The sequence below is a fragment of the Ovis aries genome, chromosome 25, assembly GCF_016772045.2.
Source record: "Ovis aries strain OAR_USU_Benz2616 breed Rambouillet chromosome 25, ARS-UI_Ramb_v3.0, whole genome shotgun sequence".
Classification (NCBI taxonomy): Eukaryota; Metazoa; Chordata; class Mammalia; order Artiodactyla; family Bovidae; genus Ovis; species Ovis aries.
The window spans coordinates 17,554,711-17,576,680 of NC_056078.1; the positions used below are offsets into that span (position 1 = coordinate 17,554,711).

General features: G+C 36.3%; 1 protein-coding gene across 2 annotated transcripts in view; it reads right to left on the reverse strand.

Annotated features, from left to right (window-relative positions):
• Nucleotides 1-21,970, reverse strand: part of RTKN2 (rhotekin 2) — a 131,355-nt gene that overhangs the window by 38,075 nt on the left and 71,310 nt on the right. For both annotated transcript variants that reach the window (XM_027962251.3, XM_042240841.2), the window contains 3 exons: nt 16,528-16,622; nt 4,894-5,000; nt 3,831-3,962 (listed from right to left, as the gene is read on the reverse strand). In XM_027962251.3, coding sequence (XP_027818052.2) covers nt 3,831-3,962; nt 4,894-5,000; nt 16,528-16,622 — 334 coding nt within the window. The remainder of the gene's footprint in view (nt 1-3,830; nt 3,963-4,893; nt 5,001-16,527; nt 16,623-21,970) is intronic.

The window sequence follows — 21,970 nt, forward strand, 5'->3', positions numbered from 1 at the left end:
ACCAGTCACATCCACAACTGGGTATTGTTTTAGCTTTGGCTACTTCCCTTCATTCTTTCTGGAGTTATTTCTCCACTGATCTCCTGTAGCATACTGGGCACCTACCAACCTGGGGAATTCTTCTTTCAGTATCCTATCATTTTGCCTTTTCATACTGTTCATGGGGTTCTCAAGGCAAGAATAGTGAGGGTTTGCCATTCCCTTCTCCAGTGGACCACATTCTGTCACACTGAAACCATAGTCACAGAGAACTAGCCAATCTGATCACACGGACTACAGCCTTGTCTAACTCAACGATACTAAGCCATGACAGGAGTTAAGTTAGATATTTAAAATTAAATATCATACAGTATTGCTTATTTTGGGACTCTGGAAAAGTGGTACAAATGAACTTATTTACAACACAGATAAAGAAGCAGAAAATAATCTTATGGTTGCCAGGGGAAAAGAAGGAGGAGGGATAAACTGAAATATTGGTATTGATGTATACACACCTACATAGAAAATAGATAACTAATAAGGACCTACTATATAGCACAGGGGACTCTACTCAATACACTGTAAACGACCTATATGGGAAAAGAATCTAAAAAAAGAGTGGATATATGTATATGTATAACTGATTCACTTTGCTGTATACCTGAAACTAACACAATGTGTAAATTAACTACACTTTCATACAAAAAAATTTTTTTAAGTAAGAAATGCAAAGGAAAAATTTCTACTGAGAAAGGGCAGGAATCAGTGCTGGAATCAGCACTGGAGAAAATTAAGATGGAAATATTGCAAAGTTAGGTAATTTAACAGTTTGTCATCAATTTAATTTTTGAGAGAAGCAACTAAATTATATTAATCTTCCCAACCTTAACCTTATGATTTAATATTAAAATTCTTTTTGGTACTTTAGACAATAGTCATATTCACTGGAAGCAGTAATTGTGTCATCAGTCCTCAGGGTCAAATACAGCTCATGTTATACCAAGCCTAAGGCTGAGTCTATACAAATTATTAGATAAATAATCTTCCTGTGAATCTGCAATGCTTAATTGTGGAGCCACCACGGGATTTCTAAATACGCTGATTTCAGTGATCATAATAATGGAGCTGATTGACTACAGAATCCCATCTGTTGCCAGGTCATCAGCCTTTATTACCACAGGAAAAATGAGTCAATTGAAAAAGGTCAATTCAGTCAGGCCATGTAAATACTGTTAACCACTTTTTGGAAATTAGATTCTTATCATCAAATAAGAAAATACAGATGCACTGACTACAGTAACCAAGAAGTTCTATTATAATTGTCCTCTTAAACTTAAATGGTAAAGTTTCAATAGATTCATAAGTTACTGCCAACAGGTAACTTGGCTTTGGACTGAGAACCTTATTTCAAAGCTACTTTCTACTTTCAAAACTGATTCAAAGTGGATTCAGAGATAGGAAAAAGTTTAATTTTGCTTCCCAAATCTAGACTAGCAGTATGCCTATAAAGAAAAAAAAATCCATGAATTTTTAATCTATGTTTTTTACCTATTAGGAAAAAAGTGAGCCATATAATTTTATGTACTAGCTAGACAAGTTCTATCTGATCTCTGAGTACGGGCTTTCTCTTGTAAAACAGAAATAAGATACCTGTAAAATAGGGTTGACCTACCTGCTCTGCCTCTCTTAAAGGGCTGTGATAGTAAAAATGAATACCCTGAAGGCTGTTTTCAAATCTAACTTTTTTTTAATTTTTATTTTTACTTTATTTTACTTTACAATACTGTATTGGTTTTGCCATACATTGACATGAATCCACCACGGGTGTACATGCGTTCCCAAACATGAACTCCCCTCCCACTTCCCTCCCCACAACATCCCTCTGGATCATCCCTGTGCACCAGCCCCAAGCATGCAAATCTAACTTTTATTTTTTTATTTTTTTTAATTTTTTTTCTAACTTTAAAAATATCATTTGTTTGGATTACATTTTAATTTAGTTTATAGCTATCCATATTCCATTGTACAATATACAAGAAAAAAATTGGTAAGATTCCATTTTTATTATCTAACTACCTAGTGAAAATCACGTTACACAAAATCATCTATGTATCAGAAGAACTCTAGCCAAAAGTATTTAACATGAATAAAGCAAAACAATTAGTCAAAAACAAATTTGGGAACTTGCCTGGACTTTTCAAAAATGTCAAGTCATGATAAATTTTTTTTAAAATGGCAAGTGAAAGGTACAATTTAGATAAAAAGGAAACAAATGACATGGTGACCAGATGCAACCTGTGATCCTTGATGGAGTCTTGGATAAAACAAAAAATAAAAACTGGAACATTCTGGAGACAATTGAGGCAATTTGCTCAGTATATCAGATAGTATTATTTCATCAACAATAAATTTATTGACTATAATAATAATATTACAGTTATGAAGGAAATGTCCTTGTTTTCAGGAGAAACATGCTAATACATTCTAGGAAAGAAATTTCATGCTGCTTGCTGCTTACTTTCAAATGGTTCAGAAAAAAAATATTTTTTAAGTATCTAGAGAGAAAGCAAATGTGGTAAAATGTTAAGAACAGATAAATAATCTAGGTGATGGGTATCAGGTTTTATTTTTCTATTCTTTCAACTTTTCTATACATCTGAAATTTTAAAAAAAACTCTGGAGGGAAGTGAACACTATGTTCAACAAAAAGTTGACAAAGGAAAAATTACATCAATTTTCCAATAGTAAAAAGATACTTGCTTTAACCTAATTTTTAAATGAAAATAAATTCACTGTTATAATATTTGAGGTACATTATTTAAGAGCAACATTAATCTTTCTAATACAACAGATAAATTAAGTGGACTTAATTATGTAATAAAAGGTCTCACTAAAGGATTTCCTTTAAGAAAAAGTGGCATCATCTCTAAAAGCAGGGCATAAACAGATCAAATGTCATTACTGGAAAGATCATAGAAATTAACTAAATCTTTATACACTAGCAGATCAGTATCTACATGTTTTTTCAGGACACAGACATATATAACAATTTTTTCTCAAAAGATAACTTAAAGGCAAGTAGAACTATATATTACAGTTAACAGATGTGATGGCTGATGTTTTACCACACACTGAAGGCAAGCAAAGTTTAACAACTAGAAACAATTGACGTTCATAGGAAGAAAACATGATCTTCTAATCTAGAAATGCTAATTTAATTCTAGAGTTGGAATGCTATAAAGAAGGAAGAAAAACTCTCTAATAAACCCTAGACTTGGAGGATAGACAAACTTAAGATGGTGAGATAAAATAAGTCTGCTTTAGACTGAAAAATTTTCGTGTAGATTTCTGGGTGAAAAATTTCAAACTAAAATGTTATAATCTCCTTTTTATCAAACCCATATATTTACGTGTATGTGTATTCTTCTGGCAGAAGGCTGAACAACTGTCTATCAATCCCATAAGAAACCAGAAAGTATACTCAGGAATTTATTTTTATGGGTTCATTTAAGCATTAACTAGAAAGAGCATATTACTGTAACATGATGTTTATATGATCTCTTAATTATACATTCATAAAAAATTTAAACCACCTGTTAACGTCAGGTCACATTCTCTGCTTTAAGATCTATTTGCTGGTATAGATCTCCAATTATTACACTTAGAAAATATACAGTATTTCCTTTACCAGATAAGTTCCATAAATAGAAAAATAAGATTAAATTATCTTTATGAACTATTTTTAGCAGTTCTTCCCTTTTTTGTAAATAAGATGACAACAGTGTGAACTGTAATAGAAAATAACTTCATAAAATATTATATCTTTATCTTCAAAATAGCATTTTATTTACCTTGTTAATAGACACTATCAAAGCTGGTTCCACTTTAGCTTCAATTTCTTCTGGAGTGTAAAAACAATAGAGTTTACCCCCTCTTAAAACACAATACAACCTTCTCCAATGAATTAGACCTCCTACCATTTGCTGAAAAAGAAAAATCAAGAAATTCTCAACTTTAAATCATTATTTATCATCTTAACTCTAAACTCAACAAAATACTTGAATTAAGTTAGTTTTTAAAGATGTTAACATGATAGCTACCCAATTAATTTACCATACAATTAAGTTAGTAGCTTAGAGTAAAAAAGTTAGTATCAGAGAAGAAATGTTTTGAATTCTCAAAAGTATTATGCATAAGGGAAGTAATGATTATCACATAACTCATACATGTAAAATCATAAATCAATGCAATTTAAGAGAAGCTAGCCTATTAAAAATTAGTGCTTGGAATTCCACAGCAATTCACCGAATGACTCAGGAAAATTATAAACATAACTCAATATTCAAAATATAACTTTCCCTTACTGTTCTCAGAACACGGACTTCCCTGTATAAATGCAAATTTTCTTTCCTCTTAATGGAATCTTTTTTAAAAAGCTATTGATTCATTTAAGCCCATAATTAATTATTTACTGAATATAAATAACTATAGTTATAAATAAATAAGGAGTATGTTGCACAGAGGCAGCTTTGGAAGCCTAGAGGCCAAAACTGTGCTGAAAGCTGTCTTCCAGAAAGGTCTTTACGGGAAAGGTTTGAGAAGTCCTCATCAGTTTCCCCAAGTAGTCCTCTGTTAGCGATTATCCTGTTGCTGCTATTAATGAAGCAGAGGAACCTGGAGAGGCAGCTCCTTGGCCATCAAAATTGCATTAAGGCCCTTCCCCTTCCCACCTTATAACTCCCAGCCACAACTCCTATTCTATGTCTAACAATGAGGAAGCTGCCATTCAATAGATGATTTTATATATATATATATATAAAAGAAAATACTTCTCAATATCAAAAGGCCAAACAATTTGCCATTAAGATCTAAATTAGAGCTATAATTGTTGTAGGATATTTAAAGTCTTCTAACCTGCTCATTAAGAAATCCCGCAAATACATTCTCAGCCATACAGGTTGGTTGGGCGACTAGTCGGCAGCACATGTTACCATATAACGGAAGCCAAAATGAAGATTCTTCTATTTAAATAAGAAAAAAGTCAAGGTATCAATGTGTGTTTATTTAAGGTCATTATACATTTTATTTTTACAATTTTTTTTTGCTTTATATAAGAACATATGTAAAGGTCCTTCCTACTCATATTACCATATTCAATGACAACATCAAATGAAAGAAACCAGTCAGGACAGGATGATATTAAACTAATAGTTTGTAGTAGTGGTCCCCAACATTTTTGGCACCAGGGACTGGTTTTGTGGAAGACAATTTTGCTACAGACTGGGAGGGTGGAATGGTTTCAGGATGATTCAAGCACATTACTTATATTGTACATTTTACTTATATTATTATTATTACATTAACTCCACCTCAGGTCATCAGGCATTAGATTCTGGAGGTTGGGGATCCCTGGTTTATAGCATGCTATCACCTGGAACAGACATGGAACTTTTAGTCTCTTGATCTCTTTCTTGATGTTAAAACAATTAATCAATGGAGGTAGTTCAGGGCATATAAGTAAACTCAGGTAATTTAAAAACCATCCTAATAAAATGATTTTTGTATGTCACATACTCTGATTTTCACTATACTAATTAGCAAATTGATCCTCTGAATAAAACACTTTAGAGCACAACTTAAAGAATTTAATAATAAACCTCTGGCCCTTCCCCTTCTCCCTTTCCTTACAGTTGTAAGCCATTAAGTGAAGCCCACCAAGATGGGGATCTGTGCCAGGAGTTGGGGGGAGGGGAACAGTAGTGGGCAGAGCTAGGTGCTGGAGCCGGGCAGGATAAGAAGGGTGAGTGAGAAAGCTTCCTGGCATGAGGCGGCAGAGCCTGAATGGGCTGAGGACAGTGGATCACATGGGGAATCTAGAACCCAAGGGGAATTTCTTCCCAGCGGTTGGCCTGGCATGGAGAGTTGGGGTCCAGGTAGAGCAAGGAGGGTATCTATGTGCAGTGGCTGCCCAAGTGAGGTGTCAGAATCCAAGGAGAGTAAGAGAAGTGTGCACATTTCAGGGGTGGTCCAGCCATGGGTGTCAGCTTGAGAGGAGTGAGGAAGCCATTCACACATCTGGTAAACCAGAGGAGTGCGTCAGAGTCCAGGAAGAAGGAAATCCAAGCACAGGGGCAGCTGGGTATGGGGTGTCAGAGCACAGGCAGGCTGACGAGGGTGTCCACACGGGGTAATGGGGGCAGGCAGGCGTGTGGAGTTAAAACCTGAGTGGGGTGAGGAAAGCAATTATGTGCAAAAGATGGGAAAATGGTTGCTTTTAAGGAGACTAATTAAAGAATAAAAACAGTAGATAATATAAAGATAATAGTAGACAGGTTTCTCACTATCAGAGAAAGGAAATACAAATATGCAGAATGAACTCTTTGGTATTGGTTTAGAACTAGATGTACTGGTATGAGCTCATGGTTTTCAACATATAGATATTAAGAAATCCATGACAAAAAATATATACATGTATGTCCACTAAGAGGGCCTAGGAAAAGTGACAACTAATGGTGACAGTCTAATAGTAATGAATTTACCTAAAGCTCCCATGTCTTCTAAATATTATTTCTATTAAAAAGAACCAGTCTTCTTTGGAGAAATGGCTGATTCCAGGACTGGGGCAGGTAAAGTACATGATGAGTCTGAAATATCTTGTCATGCCTGAAGCAAGGAAGTACTCAATGAATGAGGAGGACATGGAAAAAGTCAGAGACCCATCTTGAATGTAACCCCACTGGCCAAAATGGAGACAATTTTAACCTCAAAATAAACAAGATATTAACAGATTATAATGCACTGAGTAAAACTATAAAACACAAATCCATGTCATTATATAAATAAATCAATGAATAAGTTGAAAGTCTAATAAATATTATACTTAGTTTCAAAGTATCCCCATCCCACACAAAAATTATATATTAATTACAAAAGGGGGAAACAAAAGGAGTAACTGTACAGTAGAGAAGCTTGACAGACACCCTAAAATCAAGCGATCGAAGTGAACATCATCAGTAATGGGATGACTCAAACTATGCCACCTGATAGAATGCAATGAGAACACAGCACTTCTGTGACATTTCTGCCAAAGATGCATATCCTGAGTCTTAGCACCAGAAAACATTCAACAAACCTAAACACAGAGAACTTCTACAAAATAACTATGGTATTTTAAAATGTCACAGTTACGAAAGCCAAGGAAAGACTGGAGAACTGATCCAGATTGAAAGAAACTAAAGAAGCATGATGATTAAATGCAGTAAGTGAATCTACACTGGATCCTTTGGTCATAGGGACGTTACTGGAAAAATACTTGAATAGTGTCTGTTTAATAGGAATAACAGTAATACCATTAATATTCATTTCCTGACTTGGATAGCTGTAATGATGTAGCTGGATATCTTTTAGCAGGAAATAGATACTAACATAGTTGAGAGTAATGAAGCATCAGATAAGCAACTTGCTCTTATATACTTCTTGAGGAAAACAAAAAGACCTTGATATTCAACTTTTAACTTTTCTATAAGTTTGCAATTGTTTAACAAAGTTCTTTCAAAAAACATTAAGATACTCCTCTAATGTGCAGGTGGGTATACAGCCTTTATAACTGTATGGAAGGAAAGCACTGTATAATTTATTGTGTGTATCAGGGTATAAATAAAAATGCAACATATGGTCAGTCCTTTGTTCACACTGGACCAAACAAAAAAAGATTTGTAAAGTTTTCACTGCACCCCTGTCAGTAAATGCCTATTAAATGACTAACCATTGGCTGTTACTATTATTAACCAAAAAGTAAGTTCAGAAAATAAAATACTTTTGGTAAAAATACAGTTATTTAAGATATATTTAATAGATATAGCCAAGGTTTGGTACATCAGTTAAATGAGAAAGACCAGCCTAAATGAAGAGCACGTGTGTGGGTGCTAAGTTGCTTCAGTAGTGACCGATTTCTGTGCAACCCCATGGACTGTAGCCCGCCAGGCTCCTCTGTCCATGGGATTCTCCAGGCAAGAATACTGGAGTGGGTTGCCATACCCTCCTCCAGGGGGATCTTCCAGACCCAGGAATCGAACCTGAGTCTCTTACCTCTAACCTGCATTGGTAGGCAGGTTCTTTACCACTAGTACCACCTGAGGAGCCCAAATGAACAGCACAAAATAAAATAATTTTTATCAATTTACCTGCTCAAGATTCTACTAAAGAATAGCACACCACAAATTTTCTGGACATGTTATTTTTTATTATTACCTTGTTAAAGCTGCTATCTTTTAGAAATGAAGGGCTTCATCTGAGAGAAATTAAGTGTATAAATACAATACAGGCAATGATTTTAAAATGCAGATATAAATAAATGAGAATCTCCTTTCTTAAAATAGCCAGGAAATGAAAGAAACATTATATAAAAGCATGGATCTAAGTAATACATCTGAAATCAAATTTGTGATTTATGAATTTAAAGTTTCAAAGTGAATTTCTTTACATACAAGACTTATGGATGACTTCTTTTTTAAGTTAGGATGTAACTCCTGAAGAAATAGAATCATAAGTGATTAGTTTTTCAGACCAGTTCATAAAGTTTGTTCAATCAACAATGTACCTGGAACCTAAACACCACATGTAACAGTTTCTCTAGCAAAATAACTTCAGATTTCATGGCACACCAAGAAAAATAATTCCTTCCTAGTTGCAGTCCTTGAAAACAGATATTCGATGTAAAATTCTTTGCTCTACAGATCACGTGCCACACAGGCCGCAATCAGCTGTTACTTCACATGTAGATTTCTCTACAGCTCATGACCACTGGAGAACAAAGCACAGAACTACAGCTTCTTCTCTCCACTTTTAACAAGAAAGACGGCATCTATGCTGCGCACTTAACTTGCCCAAGTATAAACCCTCATTCTTAAGAATACTCCCTATAAAGTACTAGGGCTGTTGCGAAATCAAATAAGAAAATGCATACATATGACATTTTTCACTGTATCTGGCATGTAACAGATGCTCCTTATAATTTTATATCTAGGGCACTCTCAGTCCCGAAGCCATCTCCTTTCCATTATTCAATGCTGTCTTTCCAGTCTTGTGCAACACATTTAATCAAAATACTTAATTCTTCTTTTCTAACCAAGGGTGGTATTAGGACAAGATGAAATGAAACAGGAAGTGAAAGAACAGTTTGACTTTTCATTACTCAAAGATTTTATCTAATTCATCTGTAGTTTCAGATGGGGAACAAAATGGAGTTTTAAAATGACAGCGACAACAAAACAGAGGCAAGAGAAAGAATCCAGATAACATCTCAGTTCCATGTCAGTCAATCTTTACAATGTGGTTTCATTGTTTTATAAAAAGTATAAAAATTTATTGATGACAAATACAAGCCTTAAGATCCCATTTTGGCTTTTTCCTTCAACTAGTAAGAGAAATAAAGTTGAGTTATAAATTTCAAAAATCTTGTATATTCTCTTTACAGTATTTGGGAGACACTGACATAACTTTATTTAGGAAAACCTTATTAAACATAGATTTATTAACAAATAAAAGGTGACTTTTTCCTGCATAAAATTGTGTTTACTTTTAATTATGCACTTTCTTCCCCAAAATATAACTGATTTACAAGATTTTCATTTACACACACATTTCTAGGAACATACTTATCACATCAAAAGAGTTTGGCATATAGGCTAGTGTTCTTAAATTTTCTCCAGTGGAAGCTACAAGTTCGGCTGTAAACCGTTTTGGGGTATTACTGCTGTAAGCACAGGTCTTTTCGTAGTCTTTAATATCCTACTCAGGCTTCCCAGGTGGTACTAGTGCCAATGCAGGAGACATAAGAGATGTGGGTTCAATCCCTGGGTCAGGAAGATCCTCTGGAGGAGAGCATGGCCACTCCAGTGTTCTTTCCTGGAGAACCCATGGACAGAAGAGCCTGGTGGGCAACAGTCCACAGGGGCACAAAGACACGTGAGGACATGACTGAGGCGACTTAGCATGAATGCTCAATATGCTAATCTCTATTTGTGTTTCTCTTAGAAAGAAATATACCACTTAGTTCTCATGCTTATTTGCTCAAGCGCATTTTATTACAGGAGAATCTAGTAATATCTTAAAGAACACTAACGACAAGGGACACTGATGACATTGATGCTTTCTTTGTGAATTTTATTCATTTCAACGGTCTTTCCGATGATTTAGTTGAAAGAATAGGATCTTTCATCATCAATTCCATTATTAACAAATCGATAGTATTTTGAATTTTCAGGTGCTTTATCAGTAATAATATAATGCCTGACCAGAACACATAGCAGAAAAAGCACTGCCTGTCTTGGATTATTTAAAGTTTGGCTTGAACACTAGCGAGCTACATAATCTTGCACATTACATTCTCTAAGCTGTATTTTATTCATCTGTAAAATGTAAATGATAACAAAATAAGGAACTTGGGAAGGTCACAGAGTTAGCCAGTGGTAGAACTAGAATACGAATCCATGGCTGATGGCTCCACAGTCTCCATTATTAATCACTTCATTGTAATGCTCCCTAATAACTATATCTCACAGAGGCTAAAAATAAAAACTGCTTTAGCATAAGAACATGTAATAGGATATCCTACTCTCAACAGATTTGGGGGAGAACAATACAGTATTGTTAACCTATGTCACATGTTGTACTGCAGATCTCTAGAACTTATTTACCTTGCTTAACGGAAGCTTTATACCAGTTTATTAGCACCCCCTTTCTCTTCTTCCAAACCCCTAGTCACTGCCATAGTAACTCTCACAGTAAACTATGCTCTACTTCTAACAGTCTGTCTATTTCACACACTTCATATAAGTGGAATCAGGTAGTATTTGTCCTTCTGTGACTGGCTATTTCAGTTAGCATTATGTCAAATATCATTCATGAGGTCACATATTACAGAATTTTCTTTCTCAAGGCTGAATATGTCTGGAACATAACAGGCACTCAATATATGGTGATAACATCAATAATTCTAGAGAACTGACACAAAATGGAATTAAAACTTAATCTGCCAAGTTTTCCGATTTGCCAACTGATAATGCTAATACTATTTATTACAAACTTGAAGTTGTGGATGAAAGAAAGCTCAATTGAATTGTTCAGACCAATCCTCCCACTGAAAACTACTATAAAATGCTGAACCAAATCTATTTTAAAAACTTTAGCGCAACAAAGAGGTAACAAGCAAGAAACTACCAGTACAAATCTGATAAATGAGAACCAGTAAGTTAAATGAGCACAGAATCTGTCTTGAGAGCATTTGCTAATCCCAGCAAATCCAATTTATGATTTAAAGATCTTGCAAGATGAGGGAAGTAGACCAGAAATCAGTCTAGGACTTTAACAACATAGGCAGATTAATGGGAGGATTCCTCATATTAAGCTGATAGCCCAAAGGAATCACCAACTGGGTGGTGAAAGTGAAGTCGCTCAGTCGTGTCCAACTCTTTGTGACCCCGTGGACTGTAGCCTACCAGGCTTCTCTGTCCATGGGATTTTCCAGGCAAGAAAACTGGAATGGGTTGCCATTTCCTTCCATAAATAAACCAGTCTAACTGCCCAGGATTCCCACTGCCTAGAAATGGGGATGAAGGGATCCAGAGAAACTCAGACATGGTCTTTGGATAAAGTGAGCCTAGTCTCTCCGAGTTCCTACCAGAAACAAATACTAAGCATTAATTTATTCTGCTATGTAAATAGTCAATTATAATGACAAGTACATGAAAATAACTATACATGAAGAAACTGAGTGGTAACCAGTTACAAAAAAAAATAGAAACTGAAAGACTTTATATATCTGAATTATTAGCCATAGACTATAAAATAGCTATACTTACTCTCTTAATAAAAACCTTAAAGAATATTAACAGTGTATGCAGGGAATATAAAGTGGCATAACAGATTTGAGAAAAAAATCCAACAGAACTTCTAGAAATAAGAAGTACAATAAATGAAATAAAGACCTTGGTATACAGATACAACAGCAGATCAGACAGAGCTGCACAGAGGTTAAAGGAAATAAAAGAAGGCATTAAAAATTCTAGGAAAAGTAGCAAAGACAGAAAAAAAAGATGAGGAATAGATCATAAATGATAATAAAAAGAGAGAACACAGTCAGAAAGATTAACATAGGTTTAATAAGAATGCTAGAGGAAGAAAGGCAAGAGAATGGATCAGAGGCTGTCTGAATAGACAAGATTTTGTCCAGAATAATGAAAGACATCAATCAGCATTAAGAAGTTCAAGATTTCCAAAAGCATCATAAATAAAACTAAATTCTTCACCTATAGCATGGTGAAGCTTCAGAAAACCAAAGACAAAGAAAAAAATGAAAAGTTACCATCACAGAAGCGACATGCTGACAAATGATTTTTAATAGCCAGTTCAAGACTCTGATGGCTCAGTTGGTAAAGAAAGTGAAAGTGAAGTCGCTCAGTCGTGTCTGACTCTTTGCGACCCTGTGGACTGTAGCCTACAAGGCTCCTCCGTTCATGGGATTCTCCAGGCAAGAATACTGGAGTGGGTTGCCATTTTCCTTCTCCAGGGGATCTTCCCAACCCAGGGATCGAACCCAGGTCTCCCGCATTGGAGGCAGATGCTTTAACCTCTGAGCAGTTGGTGAAGAATCCACCTGCAATGCAGGAGACCCCGGTTCAATTCCTGGATTGGGAAGATCCCCTGGAGAAGGGAAAGGCTACCCACTCCAGTATTCTGGCCTGGAGAATTCCATGGACTGTATAGTCCACGGGTCACAAAGAGTTGGACATGACTGAGCCACTTTCACTTTCACTTTTCACAGGACACCAGAAGGTAGTGGAATTATAGCTTTAATATTCATAAAGAAAAATATTAAAGAGCCAAACTTCTACACCGTGTAAAAAATGCCTTTTAAGAATGAAGCTAAACAAAGTCATCTTCAGACAAACACAAAGAACCAAGAGGTATGATACTGACATAACATACTAAAATAAATTCTAAGGATTATACTTCAAGCAGGAGGAAAATGATCCCAGATGTAATAAGGTATTATATAACACACAAGGATTTTTAACCTCTGAGCCACCAAGGAAGCCCCATTCATATCATAATTACTTGTTAAACTGCACATTTACATTTTATGAACTTTTCTCTATTTTTAATGTAATATTTTAGTGTGAAATTTTAAAAATGTAGAGAGTCATCTCTCTTTACAGCAAAAAGTATAAGGTAGTACATGATTTTGTATATTCTACCTTGAAAAATGAAAAAATAAATAATCCAAATCATATTTCCAATCTACTTTACCAACACTACTGTATATTTTTCATCATAGCTAAAAGTAATCTGGGAGTGTGGAGAGTGCTTATGCTAAGTTTTACAAATCTTCCTAATCACTCCCGTCCCTTCTTCACCCTGCTATCTATTTCTTTTCAACAAATTATAACTACCAATTGTCATCTAGAGAAAAATGTTAAATATTATTTTTTTTCAGATTTTATTTATTTATTTTTTTACTTTACAATATTGTATTGGTTTTGCCATACATCAACATGAATCTGCCATGGGTGTACATGTGTCCCCAATCCTGAAACCCCCTCCCACCTGCCTTCCCATACCATCCCTCTGGGTCATCCATATGATTATCTCAATAGACGCAGAGAAAGCCTTTGACAAAATTCAACATCTATTTATGATAAAAACTCTCCAGAAAGCAGGAATAGAAGGAACATACCGCAACATAATAAAAGCTATATATGACAAATCCACAGCAAACATTATCCTCAATGGTGAAAAATTGAAAGCATTTCTCCTAAAGTCAGGAACAAGGCAAGGGTGCCCACTTTCACCGCTACTATTCAACACAGTTCTGGAAGTTTTGGCCATAGCAATCAGAGCAGAAAAAGAAATAAAAGGAATCCAAATTGGAAAAGAAGAAGTAAAACTCTTACTGTTTTCAGGTGACATGATCCTCTACATAGAAAACCCTAAAGACTCCGCCAGAAAATTACTAGAGCTAATCAATGAATATAGTAAAGTTGCAGGATATAAAATCAACACAAGAAATCCCTTGCATTCCTATACACTAATAATGGGAAAACAGAAAAAGAAATTAAGGAAACAATTCCATTCATCATTGCAACAAAAAGAATAAAATACTTAGGAATATACCTACCTAAAGAGAATAAAGACCTATATATAGAAAACTATAAAACACTGGTGAAAGAAATCAAAGAGGACATTCATAGATGGAGAAATATACCATGTTCATAGATCGGAAGAATCAATATAGTGAAAATGAGTATACTACCCAAAGCAATCTATAGATTCAATGTAATCCTGATCAAGCTACCAGCGGTATTTTCACAGAGCTAGAACAAATAATTTCACAGTTTGTATGGAAATACAAAAATCCTCCAATAGCCAAAGCAATCTTGAGAAAGAAGAATGGAACTGGAGGAATCAACCTGTCTGACTTCAGGCTCTACTACAAAGCCACAGTCATCAAGACAGTATGGTACTGGCACAAAGACAGAAATATAGATCAATGGAACAAAATAGAAAGCCCAGAGATAAATCCACACACCTATGGACACCTTATCTTCGACAGAGGAGGCAAGAATATACAATGGATTAAAGACAATCTCTTTAACAAGTGGTGCTGGGAAAACTGGTCAACCACTTGTAAAAGAATGAAACTAGAACACTTTCTAACATCATACACAAAAATAAACTCAAAATGGATTAAAGATCTAAATGTAAGACCAGAAACTATAAAACTCGTAGAGGAGAACATAGGCAAAACACTCTCCAACATAAATCACAGCAGGATCCTCTATGACCCACCTCCCAGAATACTGGAAATAAAAGCAAAAATAAACAAATGGGATCTAATTAAAATTAAAAGCTTCTGCATAACAAAGGAAACTATAAGCAAGGTGAAAAGACAGCCTTCAGAATGAGAGAAAATAGCAGCAAATGAAGCAATTGACAACTAATCTCAAAAATATACAAGTAACTCCTACAGCTCAATTCCAGAAAAATAAAACACCCAATCAAAAAATGGGCCAAAGAACTAAATAGACATTTCTCCAAAGTAGACATACAGATGGCTAACAAACACATGAAAAGATGCTCAACATCACTCATTATCAGAGAAATGCAAATCAAAACCACAATGAGGTACCATTTCACGCCAGTCAGAATGGCTGCTATCCAGAAGTCTACAGGCAATAAATGCTGGAGAGAGTGTGGAGAAAAGGGAACCCTCTTACACTGTTGGTGGGAATGCAAACTAGTACAGCCACTATGGAGAACAGTGTGGAGATTCCTTAAAAACTGGAAATAGAACTGCCTTATGACCTAGCAATCCCACTGCTGGACATACACACCAAGGAAACCAGAACTGAAAGAGACATGTGTACCCTAATGTTCATCACAGCACTGTTTATAATAGCCAGGACATGGAAGCAATCTAGATGTCCATCAGCAGATGAATGGATAAGAAAGCTGTGGTACATATACACAATGGAGTATTACTCAGCCATTATAAAGAATACATTTGAATCAGTTCTAATGAGATGGATGAAACTGGAGCTGATTATACAGAGTGAAGTAAGCCAGAAAGAAAAACACCAACACAATATTCTAATGCATATATATGGAATTTAGAAAGATGGTAACGATAACCCTGTATGCAAGACAGCAAAAGAGACACAGATGTATAGAACAGTCTTTTGGACTCTGTGGGAGAGGAAGGGGGTGGGATGATTTGGGAGAATGGCACTGAAACATGTATAATATCATATAGAAAACGAATCGCCAGTCTAGGTTTGATGCAGGTCCACTGGAATGTTTAAGATTAATTTAGCCCCACTTTCCCTTGGAGAAGGCAATGGCACCCCACTCCAATACTCTTGCCTGGAAAATCTCACGGACGGAGGAGCCTGGTAGGCTGCAGTCCGTGGAGTAACTGAGTAAATGACTGAGCAACTTCACTTTCACTTTTCACTTTCATGCACTGGAGAAGGAAATGGCAACCCACTCCAGTGTTCTTGCCTGGAGAATCCCAGGGACGGGGGAGTCTGGTGGGCTGCCGTCTCTGGGGTCGCACAGAGTCAGACACGACTGAGCGACTTCACTTTCACTTTTCCCTTATATCCTCTGCTTTCTACCAATAGACAGGTTGGTTTCCTCAATTACAAATTCAAAAATAAGATACGTCTTTGACAACTATTAACAGAAGAGTGGTGAAGTCTCTCATTTCAAGTCAAAGAAAAGGATTCAGAAAATGCAAAACCTTTCTGTTCTTAACAAGCAAGCCTCACAAACAAATCTCTAGCACACAGGAGACAGAGAGAAAAATAAACTTTTCACTTTTGGGGAAAAGGGACAGACATATTTGAAAGAATCCACAGAATCACTCATGCCTATCTCATATAAGCTAACAGTCACTTCAGAGGAACATATTAAAATCAGCAATTATTACTGTCACGACACATATATTGACATAACATGTATAATAAGTAAAATAAATACTGTACTTACCATTCCCATTAACAGAGAGATTATGAGTCTTGAAGCTATCCTCAGCGCTTTCCAAGCTCAGGGTAGTATGAGCTAGCAAACTGTACTTTGCACCACTAATAGTGAGAAAAAAGACAGGTGTTAAGAATTTTAGTATATTTTCTACTACATAAAATATTTAGACGTTCAACAACAACAAAATAAACAACCCGATTTAAAAATGGGCAAAGGTCTTGAATAGACATTTCTTTAAAGAAAATATACAAATGGCCAATAAAAATATGAAGAGATACTCAAGAACATTAATAATTAGGAAAACACAAATCAAACCACTTCACATCCATTAGAACGACCATTATTTAAAAAACAAAACAAAACAAAAGAAAACAGAAAGCAACAAGTTATTGGCAAGGATGTGGACAAATTGGAATCATTCTGCATTGTTGATGGAAATGTAAAATGTTAACCACTATGGAAAACAGTATGGTCATTCTTTGAAAAATAAAATAGAATTACCATGTAAAGTCTGATGAGAATTTTTATTAACTGGGCCAGGTGATATGTTTCATAAATCTTCTTTGTCTCTTACTATATATGTAATAAAATAAACATTACAAAAAATACATATACATGTAGCAATAATGCAATGCATGCATGCACTTCATTAATAAATAATGGCACACTCCACAGAATGTTGTTCCCTGGGTGAAGGCGTCTTGGTTTTGGATTTTTCAGTTTTACTGAAAAACAACTGCCATACATTACTGTATAAGTTTAAGATTTATAGCACTTGATTTTATTGGTTTGATTTATCTGGACAGAGAAGCCTGGCGGGCCACAGTCTAAGGAGTCTCAAAGAGTTGGACACAACTCAGCAACTGAGCATGCATATCATGGTTTTCAATATACAAGCATCATAGACAAGAGATATATCTTACTAGCCAATGTTTTTTTGTCAGTGTTTTCATAAGAAAATGGATGCTTGTCTCCAAAACTTGACCCCCCCCCAAAAAATTTAACAGAATAACTCGTAAGTACATTTTTAAGTTACATTCTGAATATGACTGATATAATTCAGACTTCTATTCAGACTATTGGGAAGGTTGCTAGGGCAAAGACACACTGTGAGAACCTCATTTTCAGGGTGGGCATTCTCTGCTATTCTTCACTTGTCCTAACAAATTTCTATAGTGAGTTTCATTATTAGCTCTTATTTTTCCCTATTGTTACATAATAAGTGCCCCTCAAAAGTTGAGGAAGTTTTTTTTTTTAATGGTGAAGAATAAAAGCAATTGAGAACAGCAATTATAATAGAAGAGCAAGTATTACTACACACAAAACTGCCTATTAACAATCATATGAATGCTTGGTGATGGGGCACAACATTTAAGCACTATCTCAACATAAGAATTGGTCATTGATACATGGGTTTTATGCAACTACAATTTTTCCAACGGTAAATAGACTCCCTATTAGTGTTTTAGTGCAAAAGGTGTTATTTTCAGGAACAGATTATTGACAAGAGGTGGATAAGTGATGCCAGAGAGTGACACTAGGTGCATCTGACACACAACAAGGCCGTCAGTGTGGCAGGATCACAGTGACAGAGAGGGAGACACAATGTCTGCAAGCTGAGTATAGGCGGACACCATACACTGCAGGAGGGCATGCCTTGTAGGGCATGAGGAGGCCCCTGGATTTTATTCTGAGTGAGACAGGAGGCAAGTGGTAGGTTTTGAGCAGAGGCATGTGCTATGATGTGACTTGTATTTTTTAATGATCCCTCTGGCTGCCATGCAGACAAAAGACCACCGAGGCCAAGAGAGAAATGGAGATGCCAACCAGAAAGCTACTGCACCTCACCAGTCAAGAGCTGATGCAGGCCTGGAATAGGGTGGTAGTTGCTGGGATGGTGAGAAGTGGTAAAATTTTTGATATATTCTAGAGTTGACCCAATGTGGACCCAGGATGCAAAAGAAAGGAAAGAATCAAAGACAACTCCAAAGAGTTTGGCCTGAGCAGCTAGAAAAAGCAAATTCTTACTAACTGCAAAGAGGCTGACTGAGAAAAGAAGGGATATGGGAAGTAAAAATTTAGTTTTGAACAGATTAGGTTTGAGTCTGGGTTGTAGGGTAGGCAGGTGGATAATGAATCTGGAGTTATGAGAGAAAAAAGTATTAAAGAATGAAATTTGGGAGTTACCAATATATAAATGATATTTAATGAAAGTTAGTTACATAAAATGTGACAACTGAGTATTTGGACACAAGCACTCCATCATCTCAGATTAAGTTGAAGCGCAATGAACAAAGGAGACAGGCAAAGAACAAACAGTCACTGAGGCAGAAGAAAAATCACAAAAGTGGTATCCAAGGAAGCCAAGTTCAACAAGTGTTTCAAGGAGAGTGATCAACTATGCTGAATACTGAAAATTCCAGGAGGAGGAACACTGATAAATGACCTTGGTATCTGGCAACGTGTAGATCACTGCTGACCTCGATAAGAGCAGTTTCTACAGGATGGGATAGAAGTTAACGTGGTGAAACCTGACTGAACTGGGGAGGACAGGAAGTGGAGACAGAGTACATAAAAACTTCTCCGTAAAGGACAGCTGTGCAATGGGGCAGGAGAAACGCAAGGCACTTCAGCATGTTATGTGTTTGGAAATGATGCAGTAGAAGAGAAACTGATGATAGAGAGGGGGGGCATGCGCAGGAGCCAACTTTTGAGAACTTGAGAGGATGACCGAATGCACAGGCGGGTGGTCTCAGATGGAGTAAGGGCAGTTCAAAAGGAAGGAAAGCAGCAAACGAAGATACAAATGCAGGCAGGCTGATAGATTTGGTTGACGGAGGATACACAAGTTCTCTTCTGATTACTTCGGCATCATCAATGCTGTATCAAATGAAGTCATCAGCTTTGATTATAAAGACCTCTGTCAGCAAAGTGATGTCTCTGCTTTTTAATATGCTGTCTAGGTTTGTCACTGCTTTCCTTCCAGGGATCAAGTGTCTTTTAAAGTTATGGTTTTTCAGTAGTCACATATAGATGTGAAAGTTGAACCATAAAGAAGGCTGAGTGCCAAAGAATTAATGCTTTCAAACTGTGCTGGAGAAGACTCTTCAGAGTACCATGGATTGCAAGGAGATCAAGCCAGTCAATCCTAAAGAAAATCAGCCCTGAATATTCATTTGAAGGACTGTTTCTGAAGCTTTAATACTTTGGCTACCTAATGCCAACAGCCAATTCACTAGAAAAGACCCTGTTGCTGGGAAAGATTGAAGGCAAAAGAAGAAGGGGTCAGAGGGAATGTGATGGTTAGACAGCATCTCCAACTTAATGGATACGCATCTGAGCAAACTCCAGGAGATAGTGGAGCACAAAGGAGCTTGAAGTGTATGTTCACGGGATCACAAAGAGTCCGACACGACTCAGCAACTGAACAACAACAACAACATTAGCTTTGAATAAGGAGTGGAAAAAGAGGTTCTATAAGAGAGAGTAGTGTAATGTGAAATACTAATTCTGACGAGAGGTAAAGTGAAAGGCTGTGGACACTTAGGACGACTGCTCATACTGGAACTCACTTAAGATCAGCGATCCCTCTGAAGTGAGACCAGACAGTATTATTCTTCTCACTTCCTCATCTATTCCTCATAAGTGCAGGTGCAGAGGAGCTAAAGGAAGGATTTAACCAAACCAGTCCATTCTGAAGGAAATCAGTCCTGAATATTCACTGGAAGGACTGATGCTGAAGCTTAAATGCCAATACTTTGGCCATCTGATGCAAAGAACTGACTCATTGGAAAAGACCCTGGTGCTGGGAAAGACTGAAGGCAGGAGGAGAAGGGAACAACAGAGGACGAGATGGTTGGATGGCATCACCGACTCGATGGACTTGAGTTTGAGTAAGCTCCGGGAGTTGGTGATAGACAGGGAAGCCTGGCATGAAGCAGTTCATGGAGTCACAAATGTCGGACATGACTGAGTGACTGAACTGAACTGAAGTTTCTCCAAGGTAAGTATAACAAAAGGAGAAAATAATAGAAAATAATAAAATGGTACATCAAGGAATTTAAGCTAATTAGAGTCAGAATATTGAACAGAGAAAGCTGGAAATGTGGGAGGTGGTAGGTATCATTGGATATTACTACACAGACCATATGCAATTATTAGTAATGACAAGATCTAGGGTACAACTGTGGGATGGATGGCTAAAACAGGCACAAGATCACCAGAGGCAAGGAAGTCATGAATCTTAGAGATCAAGGTATTAGATGAAAAGTCTGCATGTATTTTAAATTCATCAAGAAATATTATCTGAAATGATAAAAGGCAGAGACTGGGAGAGAAAGAGAATGAAGATACTTCGGTGTTTTACTTTTAGGAGTGATGTAATTTATTCTTACTGACCACTAAAAGTATTAAAGTATTCTTCACTTCAAGAATAGCATCATTTCCATACACAATGGAATATGAAATACTGCTTTAGTATACACAGGAAGTAGCTATGTTACAGGCTGTGTATTTGTACCAAGTGCATTGCAGAGGTGGCAACCTGTGTGGCAAAATAGGCTAAAATTGTGTGATGACCCAAATATATGTCGAATTTTTTCTCAGGCCTTATAAAACAATTGTGGCTAAGACATCTTCTCCTCAACTATTTGAGATAAACATGTAATACATTTGCTTCTGTTTCCAATGAATTACACATCTTAAAATAACAATACAAAAAAGTTATTGATAACCTCCCCTAAGAAGAAAGTATGATAGAACCAATTGATAGATAATGTGGTCATTAAAATGATCATATAAAGACTCTCTAATAACTCAAGGAAAAAAACATGTGTGTACATAGATACATACACATATATATGAATGTACAGCATAATTATGAATATATATATCTCACAAAGCTAGTTACTTTAAAACCTGGAGGTAAAACATCAGTTCAAAATATAAAAAGTATACACAAGCTGGAATCAAGATTGCTGGGAAAAATATCAACAATCTCAGATACGCAGATGATACCACCTTCATGGCAAAGTGAAAAAGAACTAAAGAGCCTCTTGATGAAAGTGAAAGAGGAGAGTGAAAAAGTTGGCTTAAAACTCAATACTCAGAAAACTAAGATCATGGCATCTGGTCCCATCAATTCATGACAAATAGATGGGAAAACAATGAGAGACTTTATTTTGGGGGGCTCTAAAATCACTATCGATGGTGACTGCAGCCATGAAATTAAAAGACACTTGCTCCTTGGAAGAAAAGCTATGACCAATCTAGAAAACATATTAAAAAGCAGAGAAATTACTTTGCCAGAAAAAGGTCCTTCTAGTCAAAGCTATGGTTTTTCCAGAAGTCATGTATGGATGTGAGAGTTGGACTATAAAGAAAGGTGAGTGCCGAAGAATTGATGCTTTTGAACAGTGGTGCTGGAGAAGACTCTTGAGAGTCCCCTGGA